Source organism: Varroa destructor, unplaced genomic scaffold, assembly GCF_002443255.2.
Source record: "Varroa destructor unplaced genomic scaffold, Vdes_3.0 BEIS01000005.1, whole genome shotgun sequence".
In the NCBI taxonomy this organism is placed as follows: Eukaryota; Metazoa; Arthropoda; class Arachnida; order Mesostigmata; family Varroidae; genus Varroa; species Varroa destructor.
This window is the reverse complement of record NW_019211458.1, coordinates 6,119,558-6,142,788: the sequence shown is the minus strand read 5'-3', so window position 1 is coordinate 6,142,788 and position 23,231 is coordinate 6,119,558. Positions and strand designations below refer to the sequence as shown.

The 23,231-nt window shown below is 37.4% G+C and overlaps 4 protein-coding genes across 7 annotated transcripts; 2 read left to right on the top strand and 2 right to left on the bottom strand.

Annotated features, from left to right (window-relative positions):
• Positions 1–3,348: 3,348 nt before the first annotated feature.
• On the bottom strand, positions 3,349–9,516 carry LOC111251798 (uncharacterized). 2 transcript variants are annotated; one of them, XM_022808821.2, is made up of 3 exons: positions 9,368–9,516; positions 7,735–7,942; positions 3,349–6,395 (listed from the first exon to the last, which is right to left on the bottom strand). In XM_022808821.2, the coding sequence occupies exons 2-3, from the start codon at positions 7,932–7,934 to the stop codon at positions 6,092–6,094; spliced, it is 504 nt and encodes a 167-aa protein (XP_022664556.1). In that variant the 5' UTR covers positions 7,935–7,942; positions 9,368–9,516; the 3' UTR covers positions 3,349–6,091. The 2 variants fall into 2 exon arrangements, with proteins under 2 accessions (XP_022664556.1, XP_086845363.1); XM_086989237.1 differs by having other exon boundaries at positions 7,735–7,952; positions 9,368–9,504.
• Positions 9,517–9,562: 46 nt separating this feature from the next.
• Positions 9,563–15,043, top strand: Cypl (peptidyl-prolyl cis-trans isomerase-like 1 Cypl). 2 transcript variants are annotated; one of them, XM_022808820.2, is made up of 3 exons: positions 9,563–9,698; positions 10,115–10,338; positions 14,174–15,043. In XM_022808820.2, exons 1-3 carry the CDS (start codon positions 9,643–9,645, stop codon positions 14,440–14,442), a joined length of 549 nt encoding a protein of 182 aa, XP_022664555.1. In that variant the 5' UTR covers positions 9,563–9,642; the 3' UTR covers positions 14,443–15,043. The 2 variants fall into 2 exon arrangements, with proteins under 2 accessions (XP_022664555.1, XP_086845362.1); XM_086989236.1 differs by lacking the exon at positions 9,563–9,698 and adding an exon at positions 9,714–9,737.
• Rbm13 (RNA-binding motif protein 13) lies at positions 15,019–23,133 on the bottom strand. 2 transcript variants are annotated; one of them, XM_022808817.2, is made up of 6 exons: positions 22,997–23,133; positions 19,165–19,321; positions 18,560–18,737; positions 18,204–18,356; positions 15,802–15,931; positions 15,019–15,508 (listed from the first exon to the last, which is right to left on the bottom strand). In XM_022808817.2, the coding sequence occupies exons 1-6, from the start codon at positions 23,033–23,035 to the stop codon at positions 15,215–15,217; spliced, it is 951 nt and encodes a 316-aa protein (XP_022664552.1). In that variant the 5' UTR covers positions 23,036–23,133; the 3' UTR covers positions 15,019–15,214. The 2 variants fall into 2 exon arrangements, with proteins under 2 accessions (XP_022664552.1, XP_022664553.1); XM_022808818.2 differs by lacking the exon at positions 22,997–23,133 and adding an exon at positions 19,478–19,640.
• Positions 19,834–21,862, top strand: mRpL53 (mitochondrial ribosomal protein L53). The gene is made up of 3 exons (XM_022808819.2): positions 19,834–20,076; positions 20,508–20,620; positions 21,127–21,862. The coding sequence occupies exons 1-3, from the start codon at positions 19,910–19,912 to the stop codon at positions 21,243–21,245; spliced, it is 399 nt and encodes a 132-aa protein (XP_022664554.1). The 5' UTR covers positions 19,834–19,909; the 3' UTR covers positions 21,246–21,862.
• Positions 23,134–23,231: the final 98 nt, after the last annotated feature.

The window sequence follows — 23,231 nt, the reverse complement described above, 5'->3', positions numbered from 1 at the left end:
TCTGAGCAGATCATTGCTGCTACCACCAAAACTTGCTGCTTTTTTCCAAATTCGGTCTGTTCTATTTGTGTATATGCAGCAAGATGGGAAGCATGCTCTTCCAAATTGTCACGCAGCCGGCGCCTTTGGTAAGTGGCGTCTGTCGGGAAGCCGCTATTCCTGGAGATGTCGTTGCTCCTTTTTTTCTCGTTTGCTGATCTTTGTTTCTTCAACTGCAATTGATATTCTTGACTGTACTCCTAGTCGTCGTCGTCGTCGTCGTCGGAAAAACGGCACCGACCATAATGAACAACAAGTTTTCCTTCACCTCATAAAGTGATTCGATTTATAAGTGGCAGGAGACGTGAAGCGACACAGCACTTGATCGGGTACCGAAAAGATTATTAGGTCGTGGTCTATCGAATACCTAGCCTACAGCTCAGTTGAACCGCTATACAAGCTTCGGTCGACGCGCTCGTTTTGGAATTGACCCACGCCTGACATCCTCGTATCTGAACCCTGCAAGCTCCTTAAGGACTGGTCCACAACTGCAGTGAAATAAGTGCTCCATAACGACACGGCCGTTCAAATATAACTTTTAGCTCACTGTCGTTGTCAACCGTTCTTGTAAAACCTTCATTCTACATAGGTAACTGTATAGTGAATCGTTATTGTTCTTCAACTGCTTCCAATAGAGCCAGACCAAGACAGCTGTGATTTCTCAAATGAGCAATACCCATTTCTCCCAGTGGCTTGGGTCACCTTTTTTAGATTTCGACTGCTCGTATCTTTGAAAAACGAGCACGGCCTTATACACTGTCAATTTCCCTATACCGTTCAGTAAAAAAGAAAAAACTTAAACCTATTGTTATATTGCATATTATTCCAAGTAATGATTTTAGCATTATCATATTTATAGCTCATTTGTAATCTTTTGATTTGACTAGTTGGGCGTCAATCCTCGATAATTCAAAGCCACCTTGCCTTAGGAATAACACCCAAATTGTGACTGCAAACAAAATCAGTTATCTCTCCCATTACTCAATTAACTTAAGTTTCTAGCTGATCTTATTAGTTTATTTCGTTCAAACCCCTAAGCGTCGATCTCGATAGGGTATATATCACATCGCGAAAGCCGAATCAGTGGCTGTTTCGAATAATACTCGCTTTTCAACCAAGCCCTACCGGTGGCGGAGATAGCCTCTGAGTGCTGCGGAGACATCACAACTGTTCGACCAGCGTATCTGTTTACATATGTATGTCCATCTGTATACGTGCGTATGTGTAGACAAGTAAAATGCAAACCGCTGACTTCGTCGGTTTTATGGGACGTCGCAAAGATGCTTATATCTTTCAGGCGAACTTCTTAAGTAAATTTCTCTATTGGCCAGAAGTATATTCTCATGATGCAGTCAGTCTGTCGTCCCTTCATCGAACAAAACATTCAAAAAAAGTTTACAGACCTAATGAAGCCACATACGATCTCGCAACTTGCCGTGCTTCTAGTCTGAACCCCTCCTTCTCAACACCATTTGTAAAAACACGCGTGACGGAACGCTAAACAGCGAGCCTGAGAGTCCTTTCACAGCTTGAAAGCGGCACAGTTTAAGCCGAACGGACAATCACTTGTAGCCAAACTGCCTATTGTTGTGCTGAATAAAGTAGGTGGAGAGACTCATTGCGATCGCCAGCTTAGCGTCGTAAAAGTGTCTGCTCTCAGATCTTAATGAAGCCGTAGCCGCTGAAGCACTTTGAGGACGTCTCCGAGATTTACAACTCGTTCGCGCTGCGTTCTGTTCAAGCAGAAACCAACCTACAATAGACGCACAGTTAGGGAAGCCCGGATATTTCTACAGTACTTCAATACATTCTATCTCTTACCCAAGATTTAAGAATCACGAGGTAGAGGGTATCATGGTTAACAGCCATCTGACAAATATCCAAGATCTGCAAAATTGTTCAGTCAGAGTAATTCACGCTGGAGCAGCTTTGCAGGAATACTGAAAAAATGGTGGCCCGCGAAATGCCACCTTTTAGATTCTACACACAGCTCATTCAACTAAATGTCTTGACTTAAGAAATAAAAAAAAAACGGTAAACAAATCGTGAAGAGTAGGATCATCTACAAAAAGATGAATTAGAAATTCGCTCCAGAGAACAAAGCACGCCTTTGACTAGCCCCTAATAGTACTATTCTCTGCTCATCGCCTTCCTGAGTTAGATAGACTCTTAACAGGCTTAATTCAGTTTCAAAGTTGTACTTTCTGCTACATGTAAAAAGGCATATTAGTGAATAGAGAATGTCAATTGATAAACTGTAGACGTAAATAGCAATAGTTTCTACTAAAAAAAAAAAAAACTAATTTTAATCGTGGATTTAACGTAATTTTACTTAGTGAATTAATCCAATTATTAGTGGCCGACCGGTTGTAGCCGTTAGGAGACACAACAATTGAATTATCTATTAGGCATGTTTTGAATGAGACTTTATGGTTATATTTTTTGGCGAATTCAAACGAACAATTATTAGGCACGCACAGTCTTTTGGATGTCTAAATAACGTGTCTATAGTAATAAATAACAGAAATAAAACAGTGTTTACCTAGCAAGTGCGCTACCATATCAAAAAGATTGCTGGAACTCTGTAGATAAAAAGTAAAACAGACAGAAAAACATATTTTGTTTCGGATGGCGCTTAAAGCCGAAAAAGAGTGTTTTTTCTTTTATGTTGTTCATATAGGCCGAATCTTGAGTAACTTGTTTTCGTCGCTGATGCAGATGAAAGCCGTGTCAAGACCCGTATAAATTTAGTACATATAAAAGCATCTCTAGCCTTGTGATCGAACAACTTTCAAATAGACAAAAGATAACATAACTATAAGAGGAAATCATTTTCCTAAGTATTTGGAGGTTGATCATTTGTCAGCTTCGAACAAAAGCATACCTTTATGAAGTTCTCGTATGCAAACGTTCTTTCTAAACTACGAAGTGTCCGCTATAGGTTCTCAGAACCCATCGTACAGGTTCAACAGGCAGGTAGAAGTAAAGCCTTGAGCTGCTCATGCTACTCCCAGATATCCAGGTCCATCCCACTTTCGTCTTTTTTTTTGCCTTCCAGTAGGCAATGACTTGCATAGCATGATTCCGAATATGCAGCGTAATGTATCAGCCTTGTCTGAATGTAGTTGCGCGGTGTATTTAAGCTCTCAAATGACCTATATACCCTTGTAGGGACCTCATGGTAACCAGTCTAGCAGCTTGCTCAAGTCCGCACCTACAATATCCATATACGTGATTCTCAGCATCGATGCATTTCGAATGTTGATTTATCAGATTAATGTTAAATGTTGCAGTTGAAAATGAGTCTACTTTTTGCAGTTAATCGTATCTTACATCCTTTATTGTACACGTTGGTGTATGAACATCACTTATCTCTTTTCGGAGTTAGTACTTGGCGTTGTGTGTAATTCTAATTGACGTCAATAATATACCTCAACTGAATCAATCTTCGGACGTGAGAGTGGGTCAACGTAAATATGGACCTTAGCAATAACTAGGCTCGTACATTTATTTGTGCTGTTTTCGCCTGCTAGAGCCATTCTTGTTACTTATTGTTAACAGTTTATTGGTTGGCTTACGGATCATACAGCCTTTGTTTCTAGATATCTAGCATCGGCTAATTACCTCAAAACTATTATTAACTGTTATAAATCAATATAACTAACAGAGAAGTATATTCATGCTTTTGATCTCATGAGATCGGCCACCCTGACGCTTCAGACAAATTCGCTTAAATTGTCGAGTAGGAAACAACTGATCGAAACAAAAGCTATATTCTTTCCATTAAGCAATCATGACTTATAGCAGTTCATAAAGCCCAAAATACTGCTCTTAATGGGTGTTCAAGGCGTTCGTCTACAGACCAAGGTGCTCCAACATTCACTTAGCATTATTTATAATTTACTGCGATATATGCAGCGAGATATTCTACGGTTATATTTAAATTAACGATAGGTAGAAAAATTCTGTACCACCCTTCCGTGGCACACACGCCGCTCCTCGTCAACCGCTCAACCGCCCTAGAGAGTCCGTATTTTTCCGATTTCCTATTTCCTATCTAACACGGTCGCAATATTAATTTCTCAAAACTGGCGCCTCTTTCTTTGATTCCTTGTTAGTGTCCCAGTTGCATTTGATATTACACGACGCAAAGAAATGATATACGAAATAAGACAAATAGTAGGTAAATGTAACAAACAGAAGTCGTTGCGGGAATTTTGTCTGCATCTCGGTAGTCAGCTATTGGTCGTTCGGACAGTTTAAGAACGGTATTAAAAGGACACCAAATATAAATACAATTTTTACAATGCGCGAAATAAATATATGCGATTGGCAAAAAGGAAATATAGGTCAACAAGGGAAAAAGTACCCACCGGTGGCATGTGTTGCATTCATCGGAGATTATCATAATTCTGGCATGTCTGCACTGACGCTTATTTCTAGTATGTAGTCATGTCTAGGGGTCCTCTATCTCGTATCCGATCCATTTGAGCTATTCATTACGAAGATTTTAAATGTTTTCCATTAGATAAAACACGCACATATTGGGCAGTGCGTTATAATATATATGTCTGTGCAGGTCCGCGCCAGACTTTCCCTAAATTATGTGATTTAATAATGCTAAATGAATGTTGCAATAAACACTTTCGACAGTGGGCGACTACTTCAAGCCTGCTTTGAAAACCATATTTCTTAAATGCTATCACTTGCCTTTTCTTTATGAAGTATTTTTATTACTTAAATTGTTCTATAGACTTGCTTTTCATTATAACCAAGTACGTTCTACAATATCGTTCACATAAATATGTCTAAAACAACAAAAAAATAAAATAATTTTAAAAAATTAACAAAGCAGTTGAATGCTTACGGCAGACTTCAGGTTGAGCTACACACAACGAACTTGAAAGATCTGAAATAAAACTACGATGCAAAAATACGAAGCGGAGTGCAGTAGTTTTCTCATAACTGATGTGAAAAGAACCACTTAATATGATTTTATATTAACTTTGCGAGTGGATCGAGGTTGCATTGCGGGTGATTAGTTTGTTTCAACTATTATTTAAATTAGTTTGTGAAACTGATTTTGGTATCAGCCTTCGCCTTCTAAGCGACTTCCAAGATTTAATAATTAGGTAAGTAAAGATTTTTAAGTTATATTAGCTATAAGAGCTAGTGTAATTGACGTGTCGATTTCTATTTCTTTTATGTAAAATAAATAATCACCTTAACATAAAATTATTTTCATTTTAACTCAATGCAATAGCCTTTTTTTCTATGGCATATAGCGGTTTATCTATGCTGTGTGAATACAATTTGCTTCCTAATAAAACGTACGACTTGCGTTACCGTACCTAGTTTTCATAGATTTAATTTGATCTGGGCCCGTATCTAGTTCAACAAAACATTATGCGTTCCTATTTGTTTGTTTGCTCTTGAAATGGAAATAAATCAACTGACAAACCAAGTTGCTTTAGCTTCAGCGAGCGTGTCCATTGCAAGCGAGTGGACCCGCTATAGAAGCAAGAAATAATTCAAGATCACGAAAAATGTCTATATAATCGAATTGCAACCCAGTCGAGGATCGCTGAAAAGGTTTACACTTGAGTATCACCATGATAACCTTAATAATTAAAATTAATTTCTTAAACCATGTGATCAAAACAAAGTGTGAACACAAGTAACAAGTAATGGGCCCTTATTGTAACTGGAACACGTTTTCAAGCAATTGGCTTTATCGGACACTTTGGCAATCTTACGACCGCTTCGTTCACATAGGTAGAGCATCTTGATGCAAGATGTAGCAGCCTGCACCTGTAGATATCTGTCTACATACGATAACTGGCTATGTCAAACCCAATAGCACTTTCGCACTTCATTATACATCTCCGTTGTAGGCTAGTCCACGTATCGAACATTGGATACTTGTTCCATTTCTACGTCATCCTTGTAATTGAAACCCCTTACTAGATCTTGATCATGTAGTTAACTCTTCACAAAAGATCAACTTCGGTTTGGCTTATCAAATTTATAAATGATTATGAAGCCTCGACTCTCAAAGACGGTACTCGGCGTCAACATGGTCCAAGTATTCCATGCCGATGTTCAGCAATGTTATCGAGCTTGACATGGCAAAGCATGACCGCGCGATTCCATTCGATGGAATCAAATCCTTCATAAAGGCCCACAGCAACACTGAGCCAAGATTGAAGAGTACGCTGTTGTAGATTGTGTACACGGTGCGCTGAGATAGAGCCAGTCTTGACAGATGTCGCCGATAAAAGATGTATAGTCCAACTCCTAAGTGCGAATTGAGCAGGAAGAAGTTATTCGTGCTGAACGATGTAAATGGGACAAATCTGAAATGAAGTTAACAACGTACTTAGAAGTGATATCTTCTGTGTTATGGTTCCGCAAAGCCAATATGAGAGGACCGCATAAACACATAGTCTTTTCATAGACTATATATCGTAAACACTCGAATTTCCATTGCTAAAACATGAGTGAGTTAATTTATAACGCTTAGACTGAATACATTCCTATTATTTTGCATTATTCGCCCGTAGAGTAAGGGCCTAAAATGAGAGCGAGAATACATTTGCAAAAAGTTCAAGTTTGTTAATGAGCTTTGCTCCAGTTGTCATTCTTTGACAAGAGTTGTTCATCCAAAAAACTTAATGCCCATATGGGCAAGAAGTTTTATTCGTAGTTTTGTGTCTAGATGGTTTTCATCGACATTTCCAACCAAATCTATTTTTCAGATTTCAGTGAGCGATGCTAAATTTTAGAAGGTATTATTGTTAATAACTTAGGTAAGCGAAGTGTGCGCAGAGAGTCACACTTTGTCGGGTGATTTGCGAAAGAATAATGCTTGTTCTCTGTTATTAAATTCTGTCGGAGGAAACTGTTAAAAACGCTTGGGAACACGTATATTTGTATTTCCACATTCTATTCTAAATAATATAGTAGTCTCATTCCGACATCTGAATTGTCATTTAGCTTATAATATTTTATCGAAACTCTTATATATTTGTGAATAATGTGAGTTTAGTGTGATCGCGCGACACTCAGACTCGAAGATGATAGCAAATATTTGATGATAACTAGGGCTTTGAATAAAATTTCGGGACGTCCCCGTTACTTATCACTCCCAGGGTGATTTGAGACAATACGTAAAGTATATTTACGTAAGATTTGCATTTTATCTGCGACTCAAAATATTCCACGAAGTAAGAAAGCCGTGCAACGATTAAAAGCAAAATTTGCCCAGGTATGGCCATTTGAAGGTTCTAAATACATTTTTTCACATACATATTTATTGGTCAAATCAAGGAAGATTCTGTATAGTTTATCAATTAGAAATACATAAAAGCAAATTTAAGAAGATCAATGGAATATGCATTTTGAGTGTTGCTAGATGAATGCCATTGTGAACGTTGCCGGAGGCTAATGGCCTTTTTTTTCCATCATTTCGATAGGAACCGTACTAAAATAATGACAACAGCAGATATATACAGAGACATAGTTAGTCTGAAAGTTGTTACCCGGACACCTTGACTTGAAATGGACTGAATGAAAGCTAATTTGATAATTACATTTCTCATATTACGGAATGAAAAAAGTATGTGTATGGATACTCAAACGATATGCAAAGCATTTCTGATAGCAAACAGATCCTGCTGCGGATTAGTGACACACCTATTGAAGAGTTGCGGCACGAATACATTCACCGAAAAAGCGCAATAGCTCACTGCTCCGGCAAGCGGCAGGTAAAATCGCGTGAGGGACGCCATCGAATACGGTGGTAGCGAATGATACCACGCCCTCAACCGAGCAACGACAAAATTATCGCTTTCCTTTCCTGAAGGGCAGTTGGCTTCGTGGCCGAGCACGGGCATCTTGCAACCTGTAAATCACTTTCAATTTGTTAGAAATGCGTAATCTATTCTAATCTCTATCGAGCACAGATATCTGTTAGAATCATTGAAGCCCCACCCTGAAAAACACAAGGGACGAACGCTACGCAAACACTACAAGATAAGAATGGTGACGAACAATCAGACGCATGGCTGGCGGAACAGGCGGCTATCTCAGCCAATAAAGACAACTAACCAGCATACTGCCACGCTAGCTTAAATCCTTGCGTTGGCCAAAATTATCAAGGATTTTAATATTCAGAAAAATAAGAAACGAGAAAAAAATACTGTTATTAAGGTTACTAGTTGCTTGTATGGTTACCATTTCGTTCTATGTCTGTTAGAGAAATCCCAGATAACTCCCGACAAGTTAGACTCCTCATGGTGGCATGAATGAAACAGATGATTCTAAGGATTTGTTTATACAGGGTTAATGACTAATAGTGCTAAAGAACATGGATTTCCATGGCCTTTGTTACTCTGAGATGCCCGGATTCAATGAATGCAGCCCGTTATATCGTGTTGTTCAAAAGACTCAACGGCCGTTGGCACGGCAATCAAAAGCACGCAGTCTGATTATTTGACGTTAACGTGAGACCCTGTTGTCGTGTTTCAATCGCTTTTTGCATTGAGCAAAAATGTGTCCAACGCTGGTTTCAGCCCGCTTATTCTTCCCATCCAAATCCGTGTATTATGGGGTTTTTGACGTTATAGAAAGAGTAATTGCTATACAAACATATCACAGTACCGATTTACTCGGCGAAACCATAAATAAGAAAAATATACAAGAAAATTCTAATGGTAAATATATGGCTGTCATTAGCTATCGGAGCGCTAGAACAAATGTGTTAAAAAATAAAAGAGAGCTTTTAGCACATTAAAAATTATCACGTTAATCCAACTAGTTCGATATTGATTCAATTTCAAAGTTTGCCGGCAACAGCGTAATATCTATCCACGAAACGAAAAAAAAAATAATAATCTATCATAAAGTAAAAATTACTAAAGAAATCACTTTATTTGTTTATCAACCACAGCTGCTGTGGATATTTAAATATACCATTAGTTTTTCTCAACGAATAAATGAGCTCCACCGATTTGAAAAGTGCTAATAGTCAAAATAATAACGACATATTTTTAGCTGTAAATTTACGTGAAATATAATATCGGAACAGTGAAAAACAAAACAACTCAGTCATCCACCTAAATTTAGATAAAATCCTTTCAAAATGTATAGCCACTTTTTCTCATAAATGCCTTCTCTGACATTGGCATAAATTAATAATCAGCTTAAAATATTTAGCATACATAATGGACCAGAATATGGCTATCGACTTGAATGTATCGTGCTTGGATGCAACGTGATTATTTTTTCCCTTTTTGCCACCCCTGTAACTAGTAGATTAGTAGCTTACCGGTTTCTGTATTTATCTTTACAGCGTGCCCTCTACGTTGTACTGTTGATGGGGCTAATAACAAAAGCCTTCCTGGTAGAACGCTCACAAGACAAAAATCTCGTCGACTTTTGGTGTCAGCTGTCAACAAAGTTCCGCCATTTTATTTGTTTATCAACAGAAATTCAGGCGGACGTCTGTATCGTTGAACTACCGGCACCTTCGAAACGCTGTTTAACAGGATTGTTTCTTCGTGTAGCTTTTGTAAAATAGTGTTTTGCCTTAGCATATGCATAATGTCTGGAATTCCTGAAGCATTCTGGCAACCTCCTTTTGTCGTGCTGGAGACAACGTGAGACTTTAATGTTAACAACCTCTTATACTGAATCAGGTGTTCGCAAAATAACTATGCGATGATTGAGAAATTTCCTTTCTATAATTTCATAATAATAAATATTTCGATCGCCGAAGGTGCATATTCATCATATATTGTTTAATTATTGTCGTACACTAATGAATGAGATATGGGTACTGCGGGTAAACGCGATTACTGCTTGTACGCTCATTTTATTTATGGGCGCTGATTGCTTCCTCATGGATTCATCAGTGCGGCTTAATCTCGAAAATGGTGGCAGTAGAAACATTTACGGCTGCGTGTTTTCTATGGCAAGTTTTGTGCCCAGATAGCTTTCATATTTTAGATATTCAGCCTTTTAATACACGGATATACTTTTGTGCCATCTGTTTGCTTTTCCGTGTTTTATTTAGAATGGGAGAAATCGTTGTAGAGCTATACTGGCAACACTCACCAAATACGTGCCGGAACTTCGCAGAATTGGCTCGCAGAAAATACTACGATGGAGTGAAGTTTCATCGAATCATTCCAGACTTTATGATTCAGGGTGGAGACCCCACTGGAACCGGACGCGGCGGAGCTAGCATATATGGCAGGACGTTCAAGGATGAAATACATCCTGAGTTGTTTCACACCGGTACGCATTATAATTACAGGTAACGAATGAATTAAGCCAGCAAAAAACAATCTGAACATTTGAATACTGACAAGTTGTTAGCAACAGTAGAGAAAAACAAATGTTCATTAGGGAAATACACGGTAATTAAAAAGACAAAGGTCACTTTTGTATCCTGTTGTATTTTTTTAGATTCGGTAAATAGGTATAAAAATTAGGACATTTTTGTTAGCATTTTGTGCTGTTAATTAAAAGTAATATTTACCCATTTAAAAAATGCGGATTGTGCCATTCTAACGACGTACTGTTCCAAGTAAAAAGGTCACTAAACATAAGCATGTTTTAGCTCAACACATTATGTGCAGTTATTATACATGGTTTCGTCCTCCCTTCTCCATACTCATTTGAGGCTGTTTTCTATATTGTATTGCTTATGTTCGTCGGAACTGTTCGGAATACGCTCGTCTGTGCGGACGCGTTCTGGTATTAACAATGCTTTCTCTTTGTGCACTAAGCCGCAAATATTGGCTTAAAACTTGCGAGACACATCCAGAAATCTGACTGATGTTACTGCGCAATTATTCTAGCCAAACAGATGCCGATGAATGGCATTTCCAAATGGTACTTTAATCAAAATCTGTGGCTCTTTGTAACTGGAAAAGATTTGCAAAGACATTTATATATATATTTGAGAAAAATTCCAATTCATGTTGCCCTATGAAACAAACAAATATATTTGTCATTCTTTTTTCGGTATAAGATCATCCAGCTACGTTATAGTGTCGCCTTTGAAAAGCTATTATAATAACAACAGACCTTTGCTTTTTACTAGCTAAACGTAAAACATTGTAATTCCAGTCAAAATGCCATTAGAAACTGCTATTCAGGCACGTTCAGAAAAGTATTTCCTTCACATAATTTAGTAAAAATAATCTAGTCATTTCAGGCACATGTTGAAGTCATATCTCATGTAACATGTTAAGCCAACATTTTGTACTTGGTGCATATTACCGTCCACAAAGGTAAAGCTTGTTCCAACACTAAATTTAAGCCGCGCAAAAAAATGAAACAGAAGTGTGCTATATTTAGTCGTAGATTACCTTTCTGGTTCAAGATTTAATGGTTCTTAAAAATATAAAAAGCTAATATACAGTAAAGGAAAAGTAAGTTTAGAACGTGACCGGTATCGTACAAATTAGCGAGCGATTATTAGCTATCTCCTACTGAGAAAGTGTACCGCTTCACTTTTTGTGCTAAGGTATATATTGGCTTTTATATTCTTGTTTCAATCAAATTTATCCAGTTAGTACTCAAAAGATAGCTATTAGTATCGAATCATCTAACACAGATTTTGAATTAATCATTCTTGATTTGATTGCTTTAAAATAACTACTTTGAAACTTTCCACTATGGTAAGACACACCTATAAGAAGCTACTACTGCTCTTTTAGTTGCTGCTATCCACATAGTAGATTACTTTTTGACAGAATTGAGTATCTTGATAGGATTCAAGAGGTGAGCAATACCGTAGCAAGCCTATTTGGTAATATTAAAATGACTACTAGAAATAGAAATTATTAACCTCAATGCATGCATGATGCCGATAATAAAAGAGTAACATTTGCTTTCCAATTATATTTAACCAATAAAGGCCATCTTAGTAAAAAGAATTTTCGCCAGCAAAATTGAATGGGCAAGGGCCAAAATGAGTTTCATATACGGGATTCTTCATTTATTTTTATTTAAAATTTGTTGGGTTGGGTGGCTACAGAGCTCAACTAACAGGTTTCTAAACTTTATCAAATATTGCCGACTGTCGTAGTTGAATAGGCGCACATAGCAATATCAGAATGTGTTGGCCACGTAGCTTTAAAAATATTCCGAGATACAGGCGCGAGAGTAATCTTCATCAAATTCAACACCCAGAATATGTTCTGGTTATCGATCGCTATTTCGCGCGGTTAACTAATCGAATGACTAATCGACTTCTGTGAAGATACTGGCTCACAGCGAGATCGTGGTACATTTTATATAACTTAGACTTGTTTCAATTGTTTGGCAGCTGCATATAGCTTTGAGTAATGCCAAATAAAAAGCCACTAGTTTTAACATTTCGTATATAACATTTTGTTTAAATATAAATGAGTCGTTTTGTTCTGGATTGATAATTATCTATTTAATCGTTCTGACGCAAGTTATCCCCTTCAGAGAGAAATTTCTGCATGATTCTAAACACTTATAAGATTGTTCCTTCTAGCCTTCAAAATCATTTTAAAATTCGATTGCCGGGATTACTCCTCGGTTCGGTCACCGATTTTCATTTTATCTTTTTGACCACGTTGAGGCGTTTACCCTTTTGACATTTCTGTGATTTTAAAAAATAAGAAAAAGGTCCGGCGAATACGGCGGGTGAACGTAACATACGTATCGCATTTTTATAAAAACTGCTGTACGATTAGTGAAGTGTGAGCCGGTGCATGGCCAGGATAGAAGAGCCAGAGATTGTTGTGCCACGGTTCTGGTTTCTTCCGTCGAACAGACTTGCGCACTCTTATTGATACCTGCTGACAGTACTTCTTTGTGGTCATGGAACCAGATAGTATGAACTTATAATGAATGATTTTCCGACGGTCGAAAAAGACTGTGAGGAGTACCCTGGTTTTAGACCTATATCGTGCGGTCAGGTTTTTGGACTGATACTCAAAAGATTGCATCCCAGTCTCCTCATCGTAACCATACATTTAAGTTTGATTACACAGAAGAACGTGCTCAGGTTTATTTGAGCCTTTTTGAAGCGACAAGCAGTTTTCCTAGTAGTTCCTCATGGGCGTTCATCTTTTAAACACTCAGCTGTTCTGCCACAAGCTCTGCCACAAGTTTTCTGACATCTTAGTGGTTCGTCAAAATGATTCGACACGAATTTATTAAGATTCGCTTCTTTTGTTAGCCTTCTTATGACAACTTTACAGTCAGCAAGCAGAAACTGTGTTACCTTTTCTACGTTCTCGTTCGCGATGGCTGTCACAAGCTTTCCAGAATAAGTGTCGTTTTTGATGGATTTCTCTCCATCTATGAAACGCTTGAACTACCTTTTCACTCGAGCTTTAGTGTCTGTTTTCTGTAAGCATTCTGCAACATGCGCGAAGTGTTCGATTTTCGTATTCACACAGAACTAATGTACGGTCGTTGTTCTTCTGAGAAAAAATTGCAAAATATTCAACACGTCAACTTAATTCAATCTCACCGTAAAATCTGAGACTGCGTTTTATTGTTAACCAATTTCAACAGTGTATAACAGAAGTTCTGCTCTTTTTGGCAAAGCAAACATAGTTCACAAACAATTATTCAATAACGCGGAAATTAAAGAAAAAACTCTTTTTCTTTTAAATAAAGATTTAATCATAGATCGTTTGCTATAATTAAAAAATTTAGTTTCATGTTAAATGTGAAACACCAATCGGTATAAATTGAAATACTTTCATTATTTGATGTATTACTCTAATTATTTTAATTCAACTAGCCTAAGGGGCATGTTAAACGAAAGAGATTATCCTCGCTATATTCTAACGCATATACTCCTAAAGGTTGCAGTATAATTCTTAGTTCTTATCTAATTCTTATATAATTGTATATTTTTGAAGTGATACCTGCGAACTGACCTTCTCTTAGCTAATGATCATCCATTAAATTTACTCCAAGTTCTGAGATCTGTGAATCCTGTATATAAGTAACAACCAATAGGTCGATTATTACTATAACAATGTCGCACTCTTTGATGACGTTGTATATACAAAAAGAATCAGTCACAAAAATTCTAAACTAATTTCATTCTTTTTCCTAAATTTGTGTACGTTAGGTGCCGGAATTCTCTCGATGGCAAACTCAGGTCCTGACACAAATGGATCCCAATTTTTTATTACATTGGCGCCAACGCAATGGCTAGACGGGAAGCACGCTATCTTCGCGAGGGTGTATTCTGGTATGACTGTTGTAAAACGAATGGGCCAGGTCGCCACCGATAACGACGACAGACCTGTCGATGATGTGAAAATTATGAGAGCTTATATCAAAGGAGAACAAGATGGGTTTCGAGGAATGGCCGATGTCATGTCCTATGTTGCCTAGAGTCATGTAAGATTCACATACATACGAAACATTCATCATAAATCGCTAACGCTCGAAGCCTGTCTGCATTAGTGATACGCTTTCCGCTGTATTCAGAACCACCGAATCGTTGCATTGAAGGGTTATTTTACAACACAAATTGTATTATGAACTTATTACACAACATATTCGTAACAACTCTTGAATGTTCGAGTTTATTAAACATTTGTGCGAAAAATTGATAGAAGGAAATAAATAGGTAACTTGCATTTTTCAAGTAAATTGTACGTTTGTCTTCAAACAAGTATACCGTCGACGTAAGCCCACAATGATTTCTTATTGCATAACCAATAAATCTTAAAAAGTCACTATAATCATAGAAAGGATAGAAATCAATACGGTGGGCAGTAAAATTGTAACCAAATAGGTGCACTTACACAAATTGCACCAAACAGGTTATAGGTACACTTCAAAAACAGCTTCAATGTCCTGTAAAACATACTACTTTGAAACTGTACATAGATATAATAAGTATTGTGTTCTGATAACAAGAATTATCACATATTCTTTCTTGTACAATGAATAAAAGCAAGGGTATTTTTGTAGTTACACATCAATGAAACCTAATTTATTTGCTTAACTTTTTATCTAGTGAATGGACAAGTAATTCGTGTTTGAAAATTTGAAGTTAATGTACACCCATGCACTGAAATGTTGCCTGCATTAGGCAAAATTGGAGACAAAATTTGCTTTCTCAATATTCACAAATAGTCACGGCAACCATCAAACTCATTCAAGTGCTGACTTTCGCGCGTTCAGCTTCTTTTGTCTCCGTTTCATATTCGATTTTTACATTAGTGCGCTCCCGCTTAACTACCCGACCACTTCTCTTAAAACCGACTTTACTTGTATCGTCGTCGCTTGCGTTAATATTTGTACTGCTGCTGCTAGCGCCTTGGTTAAGAATTCCTTCGCCCCAATCTTCGATATCGCCTACTTTTACTCCATCTTCACTACTTCTGTCCACATCGTTTGTATCGTCCTCATCGCTGTCTGAGGGGCCTGCTTCGACGAATCGCACTTTTCCCTAAAGTATTGGATAATATTGATGAAGTTGTAAGTACCTTGCTTCTTGATCCTCACAGCTACACCATATTAATTATTTTACTTCATGCAAAAAGCATGCAGTCATGTTTTAAGAATCAAATGAAGTAGTAAACTAAAACTGAGTATTAAAATAATAATGATGTATCCTATGAACAAAGGGTTACAGCAAAAAAGATCGATATCCACCCAACAAAAGACACTACTGCGCCAAAAAAAACTATCAGATGACACGCAAGTAAGAATTAGAAACATAGACAAAAAGTAAGGACTGACCACATCATCATCGTCGTCGTCGTTGTCGTCTTGTTCCATTTCTTCTTCCGCTTCCTTTTCATCTTCGAGAGCGTTGTCAAACGCCTTTTGTGGGAAGTTGTAAATGTCCTTGTAGGTTCCACTTTTTAGCCTATCGGTACAATTAGCACAGTTACTAACCTGCAGCTCTATATTAGCCTAATTGAAAAAGCTCAGGATCGCTGAATCAGGTTCACCATGTCACTTAAGTCAATTATCAAACGCAAAATGCATATAAAATATGAAAGATTTCATACATCTCATAGAACTTGTTTTTTATCAGCTAAACTTATTTTTTATTTAATTTATTATGCATTTTATTCTTTTAACTTGACTATTAAACACATGTAAAACAAATAAATCACTAAACGCAACGCACTTCCCCAATTTTCAATTGGTTATTATAATGTCGGTTTTCCAGCAAGGACAAGGCTCATATACTTAGTCACTAGCAATAACCCCTAGAAGTCGGTCAATTTTTTATCTTTTTCCCTTTACCGGACTATGTTTGTTTCGTGTTCTCCTTAAGGCTTAATCCCACTATTACTGTAGTAAATAAAGTAGCCGATTGAACTAATCGACTTGTTTGAAGATGTGTCATCTTTAGTGCCAGATATATGCATTTACGCATGGCCAGACCATGGTGAGAAAGAGTATTCGATTAAAGACACCACACACATATATGTATTAGGTTTATAAGAACGTTCCTGCGCTTTTTTTGACTTCTACTTATATGATCCAAAGCACTCTACCTGCTCTGTCAGCACGCTGGAGTTACATAGTGTTAATTTTAACTCAAAAGGACTATTCAATGACGGACATTTCAGGTAGAAAACAGTGCATTTTTACACCTTCTATACTCCGCACTTCACCAAGGCTAGCGCCACTGCCAAAACATGCCGGATATCGGCCTTAAGTAGCAACGGCACTATCGCTAAAACCGTTGCTGAAAAGTGGTTTACCAAGTTTGAAAACTGTATTCAAAATTTACAGGATGCCTGCAGTCTGGTAGTCCGTATAACATTCATCACGACTACCTAAAGGCGCCTTTGAAGAAATATGGGCAAAAAACAACTGAGGAATTTACTGAAAAGGTGGACGGTGTCAGACGACCGTCCCTAATCACCTCAAATCCATTGGGTTTACTCAGAAACTTTCAATTTAGATAACTTATGAACTTCCTATATTTAGCAAGAAGTTACGGTTTAACACTTGCCCAGATTCTTACACAGAATCGTCACTGGCATTGAGAAATAATGTTTGTATATCAATATGAACCAAAGATCACAATGGGTGGCTCCAGGACTGAAGCTGAAGTTATCCTGATGTGGACATGGCTCGCTAACGCACCTACTGATCCAACTGTTTAAGGGCCATGGGAGTTTCGAAGTTTACCGGTACCAAATTAGTAAACGTTCCATTTGCGTAAACTACAATACGGAAAAAAACAGCACCTAGCGTCCTTTAGTGATGAGAAACATAGACGACTGCGGTCAGCACTTAATTTCACTCACAATGCAATCTGCATTGAAACGGATGTCAAGACACGAGCAATCATGAACGAATTCATGAGGTTTGCCAGCCATATGAATCAGATCAAAGAATGGCGTCATAAACGAAGTGGGACGCACGAGCACATTTAACGATTTATTTTTGATGTAATGTATTAACAATCATTCAAAAAAAGTTCTCCGTTGAAAGAGTACTTGACGCGAAAAAACAAAAAAGAGGCAAAGGTCAAGAAGAATCCTAGGATGCAATCAGATCTTGCGTTTAATTGCTTTCTATGAATCTAGTCCAGTTATATCGAATCACCCAAACTATATAACAGAAGAGACCCAACAAATGGGATCAGGGTTACTCCATGGCAGAGGAACTCATGACCCAAACTGCCTTTCTGAACTTCGAATGCGAGGTATATTACGTGGACTTTGCACCGATGTGTCTTCACCCTTCTTTCACTTATTGAAAAGTCGCCTTCATGGCCTTACCTTCGACCTGGGTCAAGAAAAATTGAGTTATTTTTTCCGAAACGAAACCCAGTACCATTTGACGATATGCCATCCATCACTTGGTGGAAGAAAATTATGAATAATGACGGGAAATACATAACATAATAATGTATTGTCACAGGAATATAAAAAGTGATATTTTTATCTAATACAAAAATGAGAAAATTTCCTCTCCAATAGATATATATATATATATATATATATATATATATATATATAGGTGTCACGACATAATTACTACCGAAACAGGCGTTTTGTTTTAGCCCCAGCGCAAATAGACCATCGTCTGTTTGTCAAGTACACACATTCTTAATTAGAAAAATAAATATTTGTGCGGAGACAAAGTATTAATAAAATAAGGAATACAATTACCTGTCAAGTAGCTCCCGCTCAATGGCTGTGTCAAGTTTTGCAGCAATGAGGGCCTTCTCTTCCCTGCGTTTCTCCCTTCGTTCGATGCGCTTATTGATTGTTACTACTTTTGTGCGGCGTTTTAAGGCCATACGGCGCATCCGAATCAAGTATCTGTACGAACGACGAGACGTTAATTAGAGTAACTTGTCTATATATATTATCATATTTATACCATTTATCGCTACCGGAAATAGGTAACACTGAAACAAAATAAATGTAAATAGCATCTTACATTGCAATAAATATTGTGGGTTTAAAAATCCGTAAAACAGCAATAATATTAACAGTAAAAAGGATTCGATTGTTGCACCTACTGATGAATTTTGAAAAGCCGTTGGTGACATTTAACCCTTACGAATCGAGGCCAATATAATAAGGTGGTATCGATCTGTTCCCGGGCCTTCTCCATGTTCTTAGAAAGCTTCATTTTTTCCCACATACGTGCGGGAAAAGCGCAGCGCTCCGCTGTTTTCATGTACAAGTAACACACGCCTAGTAACAGCCACGACAACAACACCAAAAAGTACAAAACTGAAGAATAATTTTTCCAAACATACAACTGCAATTATCGTTCCTTCAAGGCCACTGACTAAGCAAGTAGTGATAATGTATATTTACGTGTTAAGTTGTAAAGAAAGTTCCCGGGTTTTTCTTACTGCATAGAAAATAAGTGATTAAGTTATGTATTTCCCGTCATTCTTCACGATTTTTTTCCAGTTTATTTGCCAAACTATATATATGCTGCCCCACTAGAAGGTAACGAACTTCATTCAAGAGTCCCGGCATAAGACCTAGTGCGATATTCTCTAATAATTATGTACATCCCATGTAATCGACTGACTAATTATAGTTTGCATGTATATTTACTGTCATTTGCGGACGCGTGACAGTATAGTTTTCGCTAAAAAAAAGGACGTACCATTTTCTTCTTTGACTGTAGCATACACAGAATTTGCAAGCGGACACGATGAACGATTGCAGAGTCCTGTGAGATTGTATTCATTGCGGCAAAAATTTGAAGACGGCGTGGTTACCTTGTGGGAGCAGAAGGAATGTTTCAGGATGCTCCACACCACCTGCAACAATAAACAGCAGATTAGACAGCCTTTTTAAACAAATAATTTCCTTTTACATCCCGACATACAAACCTTTTGCAAGTGCATTGTGACAATAAGTAATACCTATATGATATTCATATGTGATATTCGGAAACAACAAAGTAAACTACTCACATCGTCACTCTGCATAATGAAATTGTTGTGTGGAACTTTACAGGGAGACGATAAAGCACACTCATTGACTCGCTAAAATACTCATTCGAGCGCATTCGAATCGAATAAACCTTTCATACGCCGTATGTACACGTGCCCCACTGCTTTATCATTTAGCGTAGAGAGTTATAACCATAACAATAATAAACATTGGGAAAGGCAGAAAAACTCAGACACGCTCAACTTTTCCTCATGAGCAGATCAGATTTTTTTCCAACGTATTTACTACGGTACGAAATAATAAGGTGTTTTGTAAGAAAACTGGATTCTGGACTCCAAGAAGGGCAAATATTTCCGATATGCGCGAATTTATTATTTCACACAGTCCAGTTTCCGCTCATTTGGCTACCCTCATTCTTCCGAGGATTAAAGCATAAAAGTTGTCTTTGCCGGATGCTGTCGCCGAATCTTGATTTAGAGAAAGTTGGCGTTGATGTTACAATGTTAGGGAACGTAGTTCAACGAAGTGTGGCTCTTGCCGTTAAAGAGCTTCAGTTGAAAGGACTAAAAAGGATACATATTCAGTTCGATCCGTTTCATCCTTCGACCCGCTCAATTCGGTATTGACACGCGTCATTAATTTGCGCACTTTGTGAAAGACGACTCAAGGCTATTTTAGGAGGAATATCTATTTTTATAATACAAACTACATTTAAAACTCGAATTTACATTTAATGCACCATGTAAAATAATTACAGGCGTTATTGTATATTTTCATCGTGTTGTTTTTCTAATCTCCTACTCTATTTTTTTCGATACCTGGAGCAAAGGCTAGCTGGACGAAGTATTCGGTCGCCACTACTCAACAGTAGATAAACGGTGTTTCTCATAGTGGATATGATATAGTATTTTAACTGCTATATTTCGATGTGAACGCCATCCCTTATCAAAGTCACAAAAAACACGAATGCGTACTATCGCGGAAGAAGCTACCATGTATGGCGTTGGAAATATTCCATATGAGGATTCTGACACTTTAGGACTCTTGCAGGGATTTCGCGTTTATTATCAGTAGCGAAAAGCTTCGGCTTACTAATCCGTCGTGTTCGGTTAAGAATCATATCGTCTGTGACCGTTCTCCGCCTACAATTGACCTCACAGCTAGTAAGTTCTAAAATATATGTGAACTATTTACACTTCATTAAATATTATTGGTTCATGTACTGTGTAAACTCTAATCTGGCATTTTCGTATAGCTTTCGTTATGAAAAGTATATTGGCAAGGATATTGACAGATTTTTCTTTTTAATCTCATCGTTCACCATTAAACTGCCCCGGGCCCCTGGTTAACTGCAATCTATTCTAATTCATTGTAAATACTCTAATGCAACTGGGTAGATAATCGGATCATATCTGAAAGAATGGAACGGGTGTCTCAACTGACCAATCCCACTGTAACCTGTATATTTTTTTATTTTCAGTTATGGTTGATTTTAAGGGCACTTATCTCGGTAGCTTCTCTGCTATATACGTTTCTTCATTAGTATCAACTGTGCCAGTTATTTTGCATACTTTATTTTAAATTTAAGTTAAAAAAAGGGACATTTACTATGAGCTGTTTGTATTGTTTGAGCTTGTTTTATCGTTGTTAAATTCTATCTATATTTCAGTTAACGGGAAAAAATATCGTCTGCTAGCAGAGCATCTTACTGTACTTGAGCTGATTCAACAGCTAGGCGATATTTGCACAAAATACGGTTCTAAGCCGGCAGAGCAGGAATCTAATTAAAAGAAATTAAGAGATTGAAGGTCCAGAGCTGAAGATCATTTTTACTTATAAATTTCATAGTTTTCAAAGCATACCGAAGTAAATCAGTATATTTATTGTGCTCTAGTCGCGCAAAAGTAAATAAGTTGCTGGTTGCACTCGTTCTGCAACATAAAAGTCGCTGTGCAGTCGGTCGAAAAGCATGCATGTAATTGGGCCCAATGAAAATACACAGTAGCATACGTACTAACATGCTGTAATAGTAATTGAATGGTAATTCTACGGCTATGAAATAAAAATTATATTGACTAATTTGCGCGTTCCTTCATGAATGTACAAACACCCGTGTTTTAGACATTAAATCAGTCCTAGCGAAAAAAAAAAGTTACTTAAACCCGTCCCCAACGCATGATTCTATGCTTTTGCATTCTAAGCTTTCTGGTGATTGTTGACGACAAATGTAGAAGCGTTGCACATTAAGAAAATTTTAGAGAAGTTTTGGAAGAAAAAATTCATCAGAAAAGCCTAGATGTAAGCTAAGTCTGTTTATATTTCTGTGTGAGGCAGAAAATACTCTAAAGATCAATGCTGTGATCGATAAAGGAAGATAAATAAATGCTAGCAAGAGTTGGAACATTTGTCATTTGTGTAAATCTTTTGATAAGCAAATCTGAAAATTATAGTATGTGTCGTGGTTACCAACTCTAAATTAAAATTGAACGTATATTAAAATCCAAACGCAAAGTGAATCTATTAAACAAACACTTATAAAAAATATTTACGTAGAACTGCAATCGTTGACGAATACACTGGATTAGTTACTATATGTATATATATATATATATATATAAGAACTCACGTTCAGGGTACTAGCAGTAAAAACTTGCTAGCTGCAATAAATAACAATAAGTAGTCAAAAGGGTTATAAGCACTTCTTTCTAAGATGTAATCAAAATAGGATCTTCTAAACAAAATGTAGAGATCCCATGCAATAACTCTTTGCGCTTTATTTCCTCTGAAGAAAAGCTGGTAAGATAATAGTAACAATTCTCTTCCAGAGTGGCTATAAGCCCGCGCGAGCCTTCATATTCGAGAGGATTAAATTGATAAAGTTGAAAACATTGTTTTATGTGTATAAGCCTATAAGTATAGAAATAGGCATTTTCTTACTGCGGAAAGTTTTGATGTTATTACATGATTATAGTTTACGGAAGCATTTATCCTTCCTACCATTCTAGGCGTTTACAGAGCACATAGAAGATCAACCATTGTAAGCTCCCTGCACACCATAATCAGAACTGCAAATATATGTAAATATATTGTATAACATATTTGCCTATTGGGTAACGTATTTTGCCTGCTAATCTTAGGGACACCCTGTGGGTTTAGGTTTGAACACAGACGTCAACAGATATTTTAAAATCAATCCAATAATACGTTTAGTTTTTAAATAAATCTAACTTAACTACATTTGTTACATGGTGGTAAATAAGGCTTTTCCCCTTGTTCCGTTCTGATCAATACTGCAAAAGACCAAAAATCCTTCACTCAGTCGCGTTACTTTAGACTGCTTTTCCGGGTGTGTCTGCCACGATGATGGCGATGATTTCTGATCTTGGTAGCTACAATTACGCGGAAGAAGATCCAATGAGTAACCTACATTTACTTCGTCCTCCATCTGAATCCCTCTTAGACGATTGGAATAGTAATTCCTAAGGATGAAGTTAATAGTAACAAAGAGCGATTTGATTGTAAAGGCTAAGCGTACTCACAAACTGCCTTTTATAGCGCTGGTAAGTACAGTTCTTCATTTAGTTGTGGTTGTGGCAGTGATCTTTGTGGTCATACAGCCCAGTATAGAGCAGCAGACGCCTCCATATGGAACTTACAAGGAACGGCAAGCGGCTACCTATTAGTGAATCGACCGTAAAGCCAACAACCGGCCACATAACGAACTGCATATATAGCCAACAGACAAATACAAGGGCAGACGGAGCGCTCCCTTTA